Genomic DNA, 16,305 nt, shown 5'->3' on the forward strand with positions numbered 1-16,305 from the left:
GACTAGGTTCAGTCTATTCCCCCATAACAGTTGGAAGAACACACTGTAGACCCGAGTCCAGAGAGGTTCTGGCAAAATGCAAACACTGCCCAGATATATCAGCAAAGGGAGCAGGAAAGTTTTGATCAGGTTAACCCTTTCCCTGAGGGTCAAAGACCAACCCTTCCACTGATCCACCCTCTGAGCGGCGATCTTAAGCCTGCTGTCCCAGTTTTGTTTGGGGTAATCCCCTTGGCCGAATTCGATGCCGAGAACTTTTGCAAACTCCTGGGGCTCTGGAAGGGTGTCCGGGAGATCAAATCCAGGATCTCCACCTCCCAGCTAGAGACTCTCACACTTATCCTGGTTGATCTTGGACCCAGATGCCTCTGAGTAGCGCTCCACCTCTGACATCACACACTGCACCTCCTCTTGCGAGGAGACGAATATGGTGACATCATCGGCGTACGCTACCACCCTCAGAGTGGAATCCGGCACCGCAGGGTCCATTCTCACCCCTGCCAACGGTCCACAATCAATCCTCCTAAGGAAAGGATCAATTGCAAACACGTACAACAGTGGGCTCAAAGGGCAACCCTGACGGACACCAGACCCAACCTCAAAAGAGCGGCCAATCCAACCATTCACAAGCGGGAAACTCTCTGCCCCTGTATACAAGGTCTTAAGCCAATCAACAAAAACCCCCGGCAGGCCATATCTCAGAAGGACAGACCAGAGGTACTCGTGGTTAACCCGATCAAACGCTTTTGCCTGATCCAAGGACAGCAAGTACCCCTTCCAATGACCCGCCCTACCCTGCTCCACAGCCTCCCGGACACCGAGCACAGCACTAAAGGTACTGCGGCCTGGAACAGAGCAATGCTGGGCCCTCGAAAGGAGCTGGGGTGCAAACTTCACCAGCCGATTAAACAGCACTTTTGCCAGAATCTTTCTGTCCGCATTGAGAAGCGCTATGGGACGCCAATTCTCAATGCGGGACGGGTCTTTACCCTTTGACAAGATGATCAAGGCTGACCTCCTCATTGACCTCGGCAGAGTGCCCGAGGAGAGACACTCATTGAATACCTCAGTCAAGAGGGGAACCAAAGTGTCCTTAAAGGTCTTATAGAACTCAGATGTTAAGCCATCTGGACCGGGTGACTTCTTGAGGGCAAGACCATCAATAGCCACCCTGACTTCCTCTTCTTGGATCATCTCTGTCAAAACGTCAAGAGAGGGGTCTACCCCTGGTTCAGGGACGGTTTCAGTCAAGAAAGCTGAGGCCTTATCCCGATCTAGATCTTTCCTCCCCAAGAGGTGCGAGTAAAAGGATCTGACGACCTCCAGGATCCCCGATCTGGACCTTTTCAGGGATCCTGTACTATCAATCAGTCCTGAGACGATTTTACTATTCACTGACATCTTGCAGTTTCTGTAAGGGTCGGGCGAGCGGTACTTCCCGTAATCCCTCTCAAAAACCAAAGATGCGTGTCTATCGTACTGGCACCTCATTAGCAAGGCTTTCACTCTGGAGATATCATCACGACTACCTCCAGTCGAGACAAGACGTTCAAGTTTCTTCCTCAGGCCCTGGTACAGGCGATACCTGTCCAGACTCCTGAGGCTCGAGAGCTGGCGGAAGAATCCCGCAACCCTTTTTTTGAACATCTCCCACCACTCTGACTTACTGCTACAAAGGCCCAGCAATGGTACCTGGCTCTGAAGAAAATCCTCAAAGGACTGTCTTATTTCCGCTTCTTCCAAGAGAGACGAATTGAGCTTCCAGTAGCCTCTACCCATCCGGGGGGTCTCTGTAACATTCAGAGAAAACAAAATTAAACAGTGGTCGGAGAACTCCACCTCAACAACGGACACCGCTGAAGAGACGGCTTCCTCCTTTAAATAAAACCTGTCTATCCTGGACCTACAACTACCCCTATGATAGGTGAATCCCGCGTGGCCTGGTGTATGCCGTATGTGGACATCCACCAGGCGAGCCTCACTAGCTATACTATTCAGGGCGACGCCATCATAAGTCAGCTTGTCTCTGGAACCTCCCCTATCCTGGGGCCTCGTGACAGCATTGAAGTCCCCTCCAAAGACCACCTGCCGACTTGTAAAAAGATAGGGCTTGATCCTCATAAAGAGACACTTCCGATCCCACTTGGACTGTGGACCATAGATGTTAATAAGGCGAAGTTCTTGTCCCTTCATGAGGACATCTAGAATCAGGCACCTCCCCATTTCTAACTCAATAACCCGTCGGCATTCTACCGGTGCGGCAAAAAGGACCGCCACCCCGCTATACGGCTCGGCCGCAAGAGACCAGTAGGAGGGCCCATTCCTCCATTCCCTTCTGGCTTTAAATATAGATGACATGTCTGTTAGCCTGGTCTCCTGCAAAAAGAAAATATCAGCATTAATGTGGGCAAAATAATCATAGGCCGCAAATCTAGCCGTATCGGACTTAATGCTGGCTACATTAATGGAAGCCAGCGTCAACGGAGAGGGTGCCGCCATCATGGGTGATTGAGTTAGACAGCTTTCTTTTTCCCACTATCCTTTCCATCCTGCCCGCCACCTTCCTCATCTGACGATGGTTTACCTCTCTTTAGTGAAACGGATGTATCCATATCCCCTTTATTTACATTTTCCTCGTCCCCCGACTCTGGGCAGATCCTCCCCCCAAAGGAAATACGTTCCCCAGGGAGAGAGGATTCGACGTCCCCTGCAGGCCCCTCCGTCACCGCGACAACCAGAACCTCACCCTGCGCCTCCTGCACCTCTGAGGAGGAAACATCTTCGAGGGTTTGGAACCGGTTTGAGAGACCAATCAGAGGGAGGATGGTTGTACCTTCCTTTGGCATCTGGGGGGTGGGAGAAGATCTTACATCTCCCCTTTTCTTATTCTTTTTAGTACCCCGCTTGTGCTCCACCCATCTCCCACTATCCTCATCCGCGCTCTCACCATGGGAGGACAGTGGAGAGATGGCACCTTCTTCTTTCCGAATCCTCCAAATCTCCTCATCCAGATCACTGTCCCTCAGAGCCTCAGCAGTAAGATTGGCCTCAGGGATGAGATCAGAGGTCACCACAGTTGCGCAAGGCTCCTGAGACTCCCCCATCTCCCTCTCCCTTTGGCGCTTATCCCGACGCCTCAGTTGGGCTGGCGTCTTTTGCTTACTTTTCTTCCCTGGCTCTTTTACTCCTTCACCTCCGCCAGCTGCCCCCCCAGTAGATTCCTCCTCACGACCTTTCTCCACCGGGGTAACAACTGCATTGGCAAAGGAACGAGGGCAGCGACTGAATGGGTGACCTAAGTCACCACACAGGTGACACCTAATCTCCACACAGGATGCAGCGAGATGGCCTATTTCCCCACACAATGAGCACTTCATCACTGTGCACCTAGCACTGAAATGTGTGGGGTCACCGCACCTGTGACAGAGCTTAGGCTGACCCTGGTAGAAGACCTGGATTCGATCCCTTCCTAGGAAGGTGGCAGATGGTATGTGGGTAACGGTGTTTCCTGAATATCTAAGTTTGACCATAAAGGTCCAAGCCCCTGACCAGATGCCATATTCGTCCCTGTTCTTTTTTGGGACTTCCACCACCTCTCCATACCGGCCAAGCCACGTCATGATGTCAATACAAGAGAGTGATTCATTACGGGTTAAAACGGTCACTCTCTTGATGTTATTTTGGCGAGACACCGCCTGAATTGCAAAGTCTCGCCAGCCGGGCTCATCCTTTACCAGCTCGTAGTTCGACCAAAAAAGCTCAAGCCCCTCCGGCCGAACAAAGCTGATATCGAATTCAGGGGTACCAAAGGGATGTATCAAGGCAAAGATGTCGGCTGCCTTGAAGCTCATCCTCAGCAGGAGCTCAACAACTTTAGATCTTGGGGGACATGTATCACTGCCTCTCCACCTCAGACGGACCACATTCCTTCGGACACCACCCGGCCCGGCTGTTGGGAGAGACCACACAGTTTCCCTACCCCTTTCCTCTCGGAAGGCTGCAAGGCCATGCCTTTCTATCAAGAAAGACAGATCAACCTCCCTACCCGCTACATTGATTGTTCTCTCCCCTCTCTTTAAGGCCTGCAGGACACGTCGATGCAAGTCACCATCCCCAGGGCCCGAGGACGAGGAAAGCACCCCACTTCCCCCAGCGGCAACATTTGCATAGCTGCGTACCGCTGCTGCAGCCGCTGGGGGTGCAACTGGACCAGGCCCTATGCTCCCACCACTAATCTGTGCCCCTTCACCACCCTCCTCCACATAATCCATACCCACACCAATACCACCTGTCACACTGCCCCGACCACCCTCCAAAGCCCCAGACAGATTCCTCCCCACATTCACTCCTGCTTTCCCCCCCACATTAATTCCCCCATTCACACTGGGTGGACCGGTGTGTTCTGGGACAGAAAGAGATTTTGTACCATCAGCGTCATTGGGTACCAGGACAGGAGCCACCTCCACAGGACAGGCCACTGGTCCCTTTAGAAAGGACCGAACAGCCTGCCTGGACTGTTTAGAGGCAGCCCCTGCCCTATTTCTGCTGGTACCCTCTGCCTCATCAGTACTAGACTCCTCCGCACGATCTGGTCCAGCAGCACCAATACAAAATAAAGGCTTAAGTCCAGTCTTTCTTTTGGGAGGTGAAGACATCTTAGCCCCGGCAGCATCCCGACGACGACACCGCTGCCCCAAAGGAACAGCAGCGCCAAGAGCCACCGGAGCTCCCGCAGCTGACACCGGCACACACCCGCTCCCCCCTCCCGTCAGGGAGCGAGCTGATGCACCAGTGCCTTTAACGTTACTGCCCACCGCTGGGCCACCTCTCCTGCCACTGCCCGCCACTGGGCCAATATCACTGTCCGACCTTACGGCCGGTTCCTCACCTGCTCCACCTCTGCTACTGCAAACAGAGATGGAGCTTACCGCCATACTAGACTCCATACTCTCCCCATTCTCCTGCACTGAGTCCACAACAGAACTCAGGCCGGGCTGAGATATGGGGTTCACACAGTGAGCTGACCCTGAGGCCAGTCCGGGGGGCACAGGGAGGGGGGAATATACAAATGTTACCTGCTCCTGAAGCTTGGTGGTCTTTACCTTGGTCTTTCTCCCAGGCGCCTCCTCTGGTAACTCATCTCCGAATACGAAGTCCTGGAGGCGCCCTGGTGACTCCAGGAGCTGGATCTGGGCCATCAGCGCCCCTCCCTGGTAACTGGTGTTGCTTTCATCCCCCGAACAGCGGCTAGATGACAATGCTGCTTGCCCTGCAGGGAGCCCACTGTATGGGGTCTGTTGTTGCGGACCCCCGGGTGGATTCGGCTCAACATCACGTACCTCCGCAGCGTCTCCTTCCTCCTCCACCCGGCTCTCTGGCTGGAGCCCTCTCAGCCCTCTCTGCCTTTCTCTCTCCGTTTGAGCAAAACGATCGTCGTTCTGAAGTTTCTCTTTAAACGGCCCACTGTTCTCCAAAATAAAAGTTCTCTTTTTCACTATTTTTTTGATGTCAGCTTTCAGAGATTTAATTTTCGCTGATAACTCAGCCTTTTGCTGCTTAGCAGCAGTGTCCATCAATGCTTTTACAGCACATACCTCCTCCTGGAGCTTGTACAGCTGGTTCCTGGCTTCCTCATACCCACAGAGGCTTGCAGCAATCCGTAGGCCATAGGTCTGCCCCGTCTCTTGGGACCGCTGCACCCCCCAATCTTCCTCCACACCTTCATGGGCAGACAGCCTTGCTCCAGGAGGAGTGTCACTGCACAGATTTTCCTGGCTGGTTTCCACAGTTGTTCCAGAACTTCTGGCACTTGTAGTTCCACAACTTGCTGTAGCCTTGCGGCTACCCTTTGTTACCTCAGGTTCAGGGGTGGCTGGAGAAGCATCGCTGCACCTCCTAGTAGAACGCCTCAGCCCTTGGACCTCTGATGGTATTCCCTCTGTTGGTCGCTGGATTCCTCTGCCCCCCACGGACCTGGTTCGGGGGGCAGGAGTTGGGACTCTCCTTGGCTCGCTCATGCCTGAAAACCTGCTCCCTCCCTGGGGAGGAGAGAGCAGGCCCAGGGGCAGATCTTCCTTGCCTGGAGCTCAGGAGCAGCAGACTTGCACAGCCTCACACAGCAGGACCACACCCAAAACTAATTGGAGCTGCAATCACCACTCCAGAGCTGCACTCACTATTCTGCTGGTGGGGTCACTGTGTACATACATTACATTACTGATCCTGAGTTACATCCTGTATTATACCCCAGAGCTGCACTCACTATTCTGCTGGTGGGGTCACTGTGTACATACATTACATTACTGATCCTGAGTTACATCCTGTATTATACTCCAGAGCTGCACTCACTATTCTGCTGGTGGGGTCACTGTGTACATACATTACATTACTGATCCTGAGTTACATCCTGTATTATACCCCAGAGCTGCACTCACTATTCTGCTGGTGGGGTCACTGTGTACATACATTACATTACTGATCCTGAGTTACATCCTGTATTATACTCCAGAGCTGCACTCACTATTCTGCTGGTGGGGTCACTGTGTACATACATTACTGATCCTGAGTTACATCCTGTATTATACTCCAGAGCTGCACTCACTATTCTGCTGGTGGGGTCACTGTGTACACACATTACTGTTCTTACTACATACATTGATCTACATTCCCTCATACATGCAGTATAATAACTCAGCAGTACATCTATGGTTATTACCACATCTCCATGACATTGGGCGGCACCTCCTGAGGGCTCTGATAATACTGGAGCAGCCAGGGCAGCACCTCCCGCCATCGCTCCATTTCTGCCAGGGCCTGGATGGCTATGATTGTGAGGGATGCCTTTACCTGGTCAGTCCTAGGGGCAAAGAGGATGGAGAATATAATAATAATATGTATTTGCATAGCGCCAAAAGATTCTGCAGCGCATATATATATATATATATATATATATACACACACACACAGGTTATATGTATCTTACATTCTACAACAAATTGATTAAAAATAAAAATAATAGGGTGTGACATGAGAGGCAACAAGTGCTTTATTTGCCGATGGTCCAGTCATTGTACATAGAGTCGCAAAGTGCCTATAGCTGGTTGGGCAAGCCGGTAAAAAACCATTGTCTGAGTGCAGGTAGATGGCACTGAAGAGGTTATAACTACTATAATACTGCTCCTATATACAGGAATATAACTACTATAATACTGCTCCCAATATACAGGAATATAACTACAATAATACTGCTCCTATATACAGGAATATAACTACTATAATCCTGCTCTTATATACAGGAATATAACTACTATAATACTGCCCCTATATACAGGAATATAACTACTATAATACTGCTCCTATATACAGGAATATAACTACTATAATACTGCTCCTATATACAGGAATATAACTACTATAATACTGCTCCTATATACAGGAATATAACTACAATAATACTGCTCCTATATACAGGAATATAACTACTATAATACCGCCCCCTATATACAGGGATATACTACTATAATACTGCTCCTATATACAGGAATATAACTACTATAATACTGCTCCTATATACAGGGATATACTACTATAATACTGCTCCTATATACAGGAATATAACTGCTATAATACTGCCCCCTATATACAGGAATATAACTACTATAATACTGCTCCCTATATACAGGAATATAACTGCTATAATTCTGCCCCCTATATACAGGAATATAACTACTATAATACTGCTCTGATATACAGGAATATAACTACTATAATACTGCTCCCTATATACAGGAATATACTACTATAATACTGTCCCCTATATACAGGGATATAACTACTAAAATACTGCTCCCTATATACAGGAATATAACTACTATAATACTGCTCCTATATACAGGAATATAACTACTATAATACCGCCCCCTATATACAGGAATATAACTACTATAATACCGCCCCCTATATACAGGGATATAACTACTATAATACTGCTCCTATATACAGGGATATAACTACTATAATACCGCTCCTATATACAGGAATATAACTACTATAATACCGCCCCCTATATACAGGGATATACTACTATAATACTGCTCCCTATATACAGGGATATAACTACTATAATACTGCTCCTATATACAGGAATATACTACTATAATACTGCTCCTATATACAGGAATATACTACTATAATACTGCTCCTATATACAGGGATATAACTACTATAATACTGCTCCTATATACAGGAATATACTATTATAATACTGCTCCTATATACAGGGATATAACTACTATAATACTGCTCCTATATACAGGGATATAACTACTATAATACTGCTCCCTATATACAGGGATATAACTACTATAATACTGCTCCTATATACAGGGATATAACTACTATAATACTGCTCCTATATACAGGAATATACTACTATAATACTGCTCCCTATATACAGGGATATACTACTATAATACTGCTCCTATATACAGGAATATACTACTATAATACTGCTCCTATATACAGGGATATAACTACTATAATACTGCTCCTATATACAGGAATATACTACTATAATACTGCTCCTATATACAGGGATATAACTACTATAATACTGCTCCTATATACAGGAATATACTACTATAATACTGCTCCTATATACAGGAATATACTACTATAATACTGCTCCTATATACAGGAATATAACTACTATAATACTGCTCCTATATACAGGAATATAACTACTATAATACTGCTCCCTATATACAGGGATATAACTACTATAATACTGCTCCTATATACAGGAATATACTACTATAATACTGCCCCCTATATACAGGAATATACTACTATAATACTGCTCCTATATACAGTAATATACTACTATAATACTGCTCCTATATACAGGAATATAACTACTATAATACTGCTCCTATATACAGGAATATACTACTATAATACTGCCCCTATATACAGTAATATAACTACTATAATACTGCTCCTATATACAGGAATATAACTACTATAATACTGCTCCTATATACAGGAATATACTACTATAATACCGCCCCCTATATACAGGAATATAACTACTATAATACTGCTCCTATATACAGGAATATACTACTATAATACTGCTCCTATATACAGGGATATAACTACTATAATACTGCTCCTATATACAGGAATATAACTACTATAATACTGCTCCTATATACAGGAATATACTACTATAATACTGCTCCCTATATACAGTAATATAACTACTATAATACTGCCCCTATATACAGTAATATAACTACTATAATACTGCTCCTATATACAGGGATATAACTACTATAATACTGCTCCTATATACAGGAATATAACTACTATAACAGGGCTCCAGATGGCGACCAAAATGGTCGCCAATGCGACTGATATCTTGCAAATAGCGCCCAGATTTATTAATCTGGGCGCCATTTGCGACTGGCCCCGGCGGCGGCTGTCTCTTTAAGGACTTCCGCACGCTGCACCGAAGCACGTGGCGCCTCTGCGGCTGTCCGTCCAATGAATGACGGACGTGCTGGATGACGTGTGCGGGGACACGCTTCTCCAGTGACGTCATCCCGCACATCCTTCATTCATTGGACGGACGGCCGCAGAGGCGCCACACTCCTCCAGCGCCTCTCTCCCGCCTCTGCTCACCCGGCGGTTCTTCAAGTGCACCCCAGCGGCACCAAGATTGTGGATAGTGGGTGAGTACAACCGGAGGGACGGCAGGGGTGGCGGCCGGCCACTAATCTGTGTGGGGGGACCGCGGCCTGGGCGGCTGATTGGTAGTGTCTGTTGTGATGGCGGCCAGGTGCGGTAGTCAGTGCGGGGGGGGTGTATGTATAGACTGCACAGTACCACTTCCCTCAGTGTGTGTGTGTATATACACTGCACAGTACCACTTCCCTCAGTGTGTGCGTATATACACTGCACAGTACCACTTCCCTCAGTGTGTGTGTGTATATACACTGCACAGTACCACTTCCCTCAGTGTCTGTATGTATAGACTGCACAGTACCACTTCCCTCAGTGTCTGTATGTATAGACTGCACAGTACCACTTCCCTCAGTGTCTGTATGTATAGACTGCACAGTACCACTTCCCTCAGTGTCTGTATGTATATACACTGCACAGTACCACTTCCCTCAGTGTCTGTATGTATATACACTGCACAGTACCACTTCCCTCAGTGTCTGTATGTATATACACTGCACAGTACCACTTCCCTCAGTGTCTGTATGTATATACACTGCACAGTACCACTTCCCTCAGTGTCTGTATGTATATACACTGCACAGTACCACTTCCCTCAGTGTCTGTATGTATATACACTGCACAGTACCACTTCCCTCAGTGTCTGTATGTATATACACTGCACAGTACCACTTCCCTCAGTGTCTGTATGTATACACTGCACAGTACCACTTCCCTCAGTGTCTGTATGTATACACTGCACAGTACCACTTCCCTCAGTGTCTGTATGTATACACTGCACAGTACCACTTCCCTCAGTGTCTGTATGTATATACACTGCACAGTACCACTTCCCTCAGTGTCTGTATGTATATACACTGCACAGTACCACTTCCCTCAGTGTCTGTATGTATATACACTGCACAGTACCACTTCCCTCAGTGTCTGTATGTATATACACTGCACAGTACCACTTCCCTCAGTGTCTGTATGTATACACTGCACAGTACTACTTCCCTCAGTGTCTGTATGTATACACTGCACAGTACCACTTCCCTCAGTGTCTGTATGTATACACTGCACAGTACTACTTCCCTCAGTGTCTGTATGTATACACTGCACAGTACCACTTCCCTCAGTGTCTGTATGTATACACTGCACAGTACCACTTCCCTCAGTGTCTGTATGTATATACACTGCACAGTACCACTTCCCTCAGTGTCTGTATGTATATACACTGCACAGTACCACTTCCCTCAGTGTCTGTATGTATATACACTGCACAGTACCACTTCCCTCAGTGTGTGTGTGTATATACACTGCACAGTACCACTTACCTCAGTGTGTGTGTGTATTTACACTGCACAGTACCACTTCCCTCAGTGTCTGTATGTATATACACTGCACAGTACCACTTCCCTCAGTGTGTGTGTGTATATACACTGCACAGTACCACTTCCCTCAGTGTGTGTGTGTATATACACTGCACAGTACCACTTCCCTCAGTGTCTATATGTATATACACTGCACAGTACCACTTCCCTCAGTGTGTGTATGTATACACTGCACAGTACCACTTCCCTCAGTGTCTGTATGTATACACTGCACAGTACCACTTCCCTCAGTGTCTGTATGTATATACACTGCACAGTACCACTTCCCTCAGTGTCTGTATGTATATACACTGCACAGTACCACTTCCCTCAGTGTCTGTATATATATACACTGCACAGTACCACTTCCCTCAGTGTCTGTATGTATATACACTGCACAGTACCACTTCCCTCAGTGTCTGTATGTATATACACTGACTCAAAACCTGACTTGTAGACCACCACACACATTCTAGTGGACTGTATATTGTTGTCAAGTTGCAAGCTTTTAAGTTCAAGTTCAGCAGAGTAAGCCTCATTAAAAGGCTAGCCAAGTGAAGCTGAAGTACTGAGTCAGACTGGATATGGTTGTCAAGTTGCAAGTTTCCATGTTGAACGTTTTCAAACTTAGGCCCCGTTCCCACTGAGGAAAGGTAGCGGAATTCCGCGACGGAATTGTCCGCCGCGGAATGCCGTTAGCCTCCCGCTCATAATGGGAGTCTATGGGAGGCGCGCGCTCCTGCTCTATACGAGCTGAAGAATGAACATGTTCATTCTTCAGCGCGGACAGGGCAGGAGCGCGCGCCTCCCATAGACTCCCATTATGAGCGGGAGGCTAACGGCATTCCGCGGCGGACAATTCTGTCGCGGAATTCCGCTACCTTTCCTCAGTGGGAACGGGGCCTAAGAAAAGAAAGAATCTAAAGGAGGAGGCTGCTGCCGCGGCCTCTGCACACAGTAAGTCCCATTTAACATAACATTAATTTTACATGTTTTAAAATGTTGGCGACCAAATATTCTATTTGGCGCCTAAATTTTTCAGGTTAGGAGCCAATGGCTCCTAGGTAAATTTTTTAGTCTGGAGCCCTGTATAATACTGCTCCTATATACAGGAATATAACTACTATAATACTGCCCCTATATACAGGAATATAACTACTATAACAGGGCTCCTATATACAGGAATATAACTACTATAATACTGCTCCTATATACAGGGATATAACTACTATAATACTGCCCCCTATATACAGGGATATAACTACTATAATACTGCTCCTATATACAGGGATATAGCTACTATAATACTGCTCCTATATACAGGAATATAACTACTATAATACTGCTCCTATACACAGGAATATAACTACTATAATACTGCTCCTATACACAGGAATATAACTACTATAATACTGCTCCTATATACAGGAATATAACTACTATAATACTGCTCCTATATACAGGAATATAACTACTATAATACTGTTCCTATATACAGGAATATACTACTATAATACTGCTCCTATATACAGGAATATAACTACTATAATACTGCTCCTATATACAGGGATGTAACTACTATAATACTGCTCCTATATACAGGAATATAACTACTATAATACTGCTCCTATATACAGGGATATAGCTACTATAATACTGCTCCTATATACAGGGATGTAACTACTATAATACTGCTCCCTATATACAGGAATATAACTACTATAATACTGCTCCTATATACAGGGATATAACTACTATAATACTGCTCCTATATACAGGAATATAACTACTATAATACTGCTCCTATATACAGGGATATAGCTACTATAATACTGCTCCTATATACAGGGATGTAACTACTATAATACTGCTCCTATATACAGGGATATAACTACTATAATACTGCTCCTATATACAGGAATATAACTACTATAATACTGCCCCCTATATACAGGAATATAACTACTATAATACTGCTCCTATATACAGGAATATAACTACTATAATACTGCTCCTATATACAGGAATATACTACTATAATACTGCTCCTATATACAGGAATATAACTACTATAATACTGCTCCTATATACAGGAATATAACTACTATAATACTGCCCCTATATACAGGGATATAACTACTATAATACTGCCCCTATATACAAGAATATAACTACTATAATACTGCTCCTATATACAGGAATATAACTACTATAATACTGCTCCTATATACAGGGATATAGCTACTATAATACTGCTCCTATATACAGGGATGTAACTACTATAATACTGCTCCCTATATACAGGAATATAACTACTATAATACTGCTCCTATATACAGGGATATAACTACTATAATACTGCTCCTATATACAGGAATATAACTACTATAATACTGCTCCTATATACAGGGATATAGCTACTATAATACTGCTCCTATATACAGGGATGTAACTACTATAATACTGCTCCTATATACAGGGATATAACTACTATAATACTGCTCCTATATACAGGAATATAACTACTATAATACTGCCCCTATATACAGGGATATAACTACTATAATACTGCCCCTATATACAGGGATATAACTACTATAATACTGCCCCTATATACAAGAATATAACTACTATAATACTGCTCCTATATACAGGAATATAACTACTATAATACTGCTCCTATATACAGGGATGTAACTACTATAATACTGCTCCTATATACAGGAATATAACTACTATAATACTGCTCCTATATACAGGGATATAACTACTATAATACTGCTCCTATATACAGGAATATAACTACTATAATACTGCTCCTATATACAGGGATATAACTACTATAATACTGCTCCTATATACAGGGATATAACTACTATAATACTGCTCCTATATACAGGGATATAACTACTATAATACTGCTCCTATATACAGGGATATACTACTATAATACTGCTCCTATATACATGGATATAACTACTATAATACTGCTCCTATATACAGGAATATAACTACTATAATACTGCCCCCTATATACAGGGATATAACTACTATAATACCGCCCCCTATATACAGGAATATAACTGCTATATACTTTGCCCCCTGTGGCTCGGCACTGATAATCTGCAGTCCTCTCTCGCACAGCTCCAGGGCGGCAGTGAAGTTCCTCTCCAGCACCAGTACGTCGGTCGCGGCCTCCAGTAAGGACAGTGCTGGCGGTGTAGCGGTCAGTGACAGATGCGACCAGTCCCACATGGCGCTCAGGGAACAGCTGGACACGTTCTCAGTCACGGCCATGGTCATGTGATCAGATGGGACCTATCAGAGCAGAACAATATGTGATATAAAGCAGATATAATATCACCCAGCATGTATGGTATATAACACAGGGGACCATAGTGTAACCAGCTGCATGAGCACAGGGGGACCATAGTCTCCAGCCGGCACCCCCTGCCTGATCATAGATGTATATGCAGTAACTGTCCTTTATGACTACACATGGCTCCCAGATTGCACGTGTGTCCCGGTCACATGACTCCCGGCCGTACAGTACCGTCTACACACAGCGTCAACAACTCACATACCGCAGGTGAAGGAACCCGAAAATCGTGACTGACTGAAAGCGTCCAATCAAGAAGCACCGCCCACCAGTTACTTTATAAGCCAATCGCCGTAAAGCTTTCCGTTTGGTCCGGCGGTAGAACAAGACGCAGATGATGTGATTGGTTGGCTGGCGGCACGTGGGCGGGCCCTATGCAGGGCTATGATTGGCTGTGTGATCTGGAGCCAAGACCATACGCCGAGATTTAAAGGAACAGCAACCTATTATTATCAGTCATTGTACATATGAGACTCCTCATCGCTGTGACGGTGTCTTCTGCTAGACAGGGAGTAGTGGTTACCTGAAGGGACACACGGTGGCAGACCACCAGTAGAGGGTCACGTGATCTCCAGCCATTTGTACGCACATGTGACCCCTCCATTATACACACTGTCCCCCCCCCCCCATCCCCAGGCGGCCCCTCCATTACTCCTCCTGTTTCCTCCCCCCAATCTCCAGACACAGGTGGCCCCTCCATTACACCTCCTGTCTCTGCCCCCCCCCCCATCTCCAGGCGGCCCCTCCATTACACCTCCTGTCTCTGCCCCCCCATCTCCAGACACAGGCGGCCCCTCCATTACACCTCCTGTCTCTGCCCCCCCCCCCATCACCAGACACAGGCGGCCCCTCCATTACACCTCCTGTCTCTGCCCCCCCCCCCCCCCCATCACCAGACACAGGCGGCCCCTCCATTACACCTCCTGTCTCTGCCCCCCCATCACCAGACACAGGCGGCCCCTCCATTACACCTCCTGTCTCTGCCCCCCCCCATCACCAGACACAGGCGGCCCCTCCATTACACCTCCTGTCTCTGCCCCCCCCCCCATCACCAGACACAGGCGGCCCCTCCATTACACCTCCTGTCTCTGCCCCCCCCCCCCATCACCAGACACAGGCGGCCCCTCCATTACACCTCCTGTCTCTGCCCCCCCCCCCCCATCACCAGACACAGGCGGCCCCTCCATTACACCTCCTGTCTCTGCCCCCCCCCCCCACCTCCAGGCGGCCCCTCCATTACACCTCCTGTCTCTGCCCCCCCCCCCCATCTCCAGGCGGCCCCTCCATTACACCTCCTGTCTCTGCCCCCCCCATCCCCATCCCCAGGTGGCCCCTCCATTACACCTCCTGTCTCTGCCCCCCCCATCCCCAGACACAGGCAGCCCCTCCATTACACCTCCTGTCTCTGCTCCCCCATCTCCAGACACAGGCGGCCCCTACATTACTCCTACTGTCTCTGCCCCCCCCCCCATCTCCAGACACAGGCGGCCCCTCCATTACTCCTACTGTCTCTGCCCCCCCCCCCCATCTCCAGACACAGGCGGCCCCTCCATTACACCTCCTGTCTCTGCTCCCCCATCTCCAGACACAGGCGGCCCCTCCATTACTCCTACTGTCTCTGCCCCCCCCCCCATCTCCAGACACAGGCGGACCCTCCATTACACCTCCTGTCTCTGCGGCCCCCCCATCTCCATCCCCAGGCGGCCCCTCCATTACACCTCCTGTCTCTGCCCTCCCCCCCATCTCCATCCCCAGGCGGCCCCTCCATTACACCTCCTGTCTCTGCCCCCTCATCTCCAGACGCAGGCGGCCCCTCCATTACACCTCCTG

At 47.2% G+C, this 16,305-nt stretch overlaps 1 protein-coding gene across 3 annotated transcripts in view; it reads right to left on the reverse strand.

The window, feature by feature from the left end:
* The window catches only part of PEX26 (peroxisomal biogenesis factor 26), a 39,968-nt gene that overhangs the window by 6,636 nt on the left and 17,027 nt on the right, over positions 1–16,305 (reverse strand). The window contains exons 1-3 of one of the 3 annotated variants that reach the window (XM_069964700.1): positions 14,681–14,769; positions 14,191–14,414; positions 6,716–6,856 (exon numbers count right to left, since the gene is read on the reverse strand). In XM_069964700.1, the coding sequence (XP_069820801.1) occupies positions 6,716–6,856; positions 14,191–14,399 (350 nt within the window). In that variant the 5' untranslated portion in view covers positions 14,400–14,414; positions 14,681–14,769. The other 2 variants (XM_069964716.1, XM_069964707.1) reach the window with 2 other exon arrangements.

Source organism: Dendropsophus ebraccatus, chromosome 1 (genome assembly GCF_027789765.1).
Source record: "Dendropsophus ebraccatus isolate aDenEbr1 chromosome 1, aDenEbr1.pat, whole genome shotgun sequence".
NCBI lineage: Eukaryota > Metazoa > Chordata > Amphibia > Anura > Hylidae > Dendropsophus > Dendropsophus ebraccatus.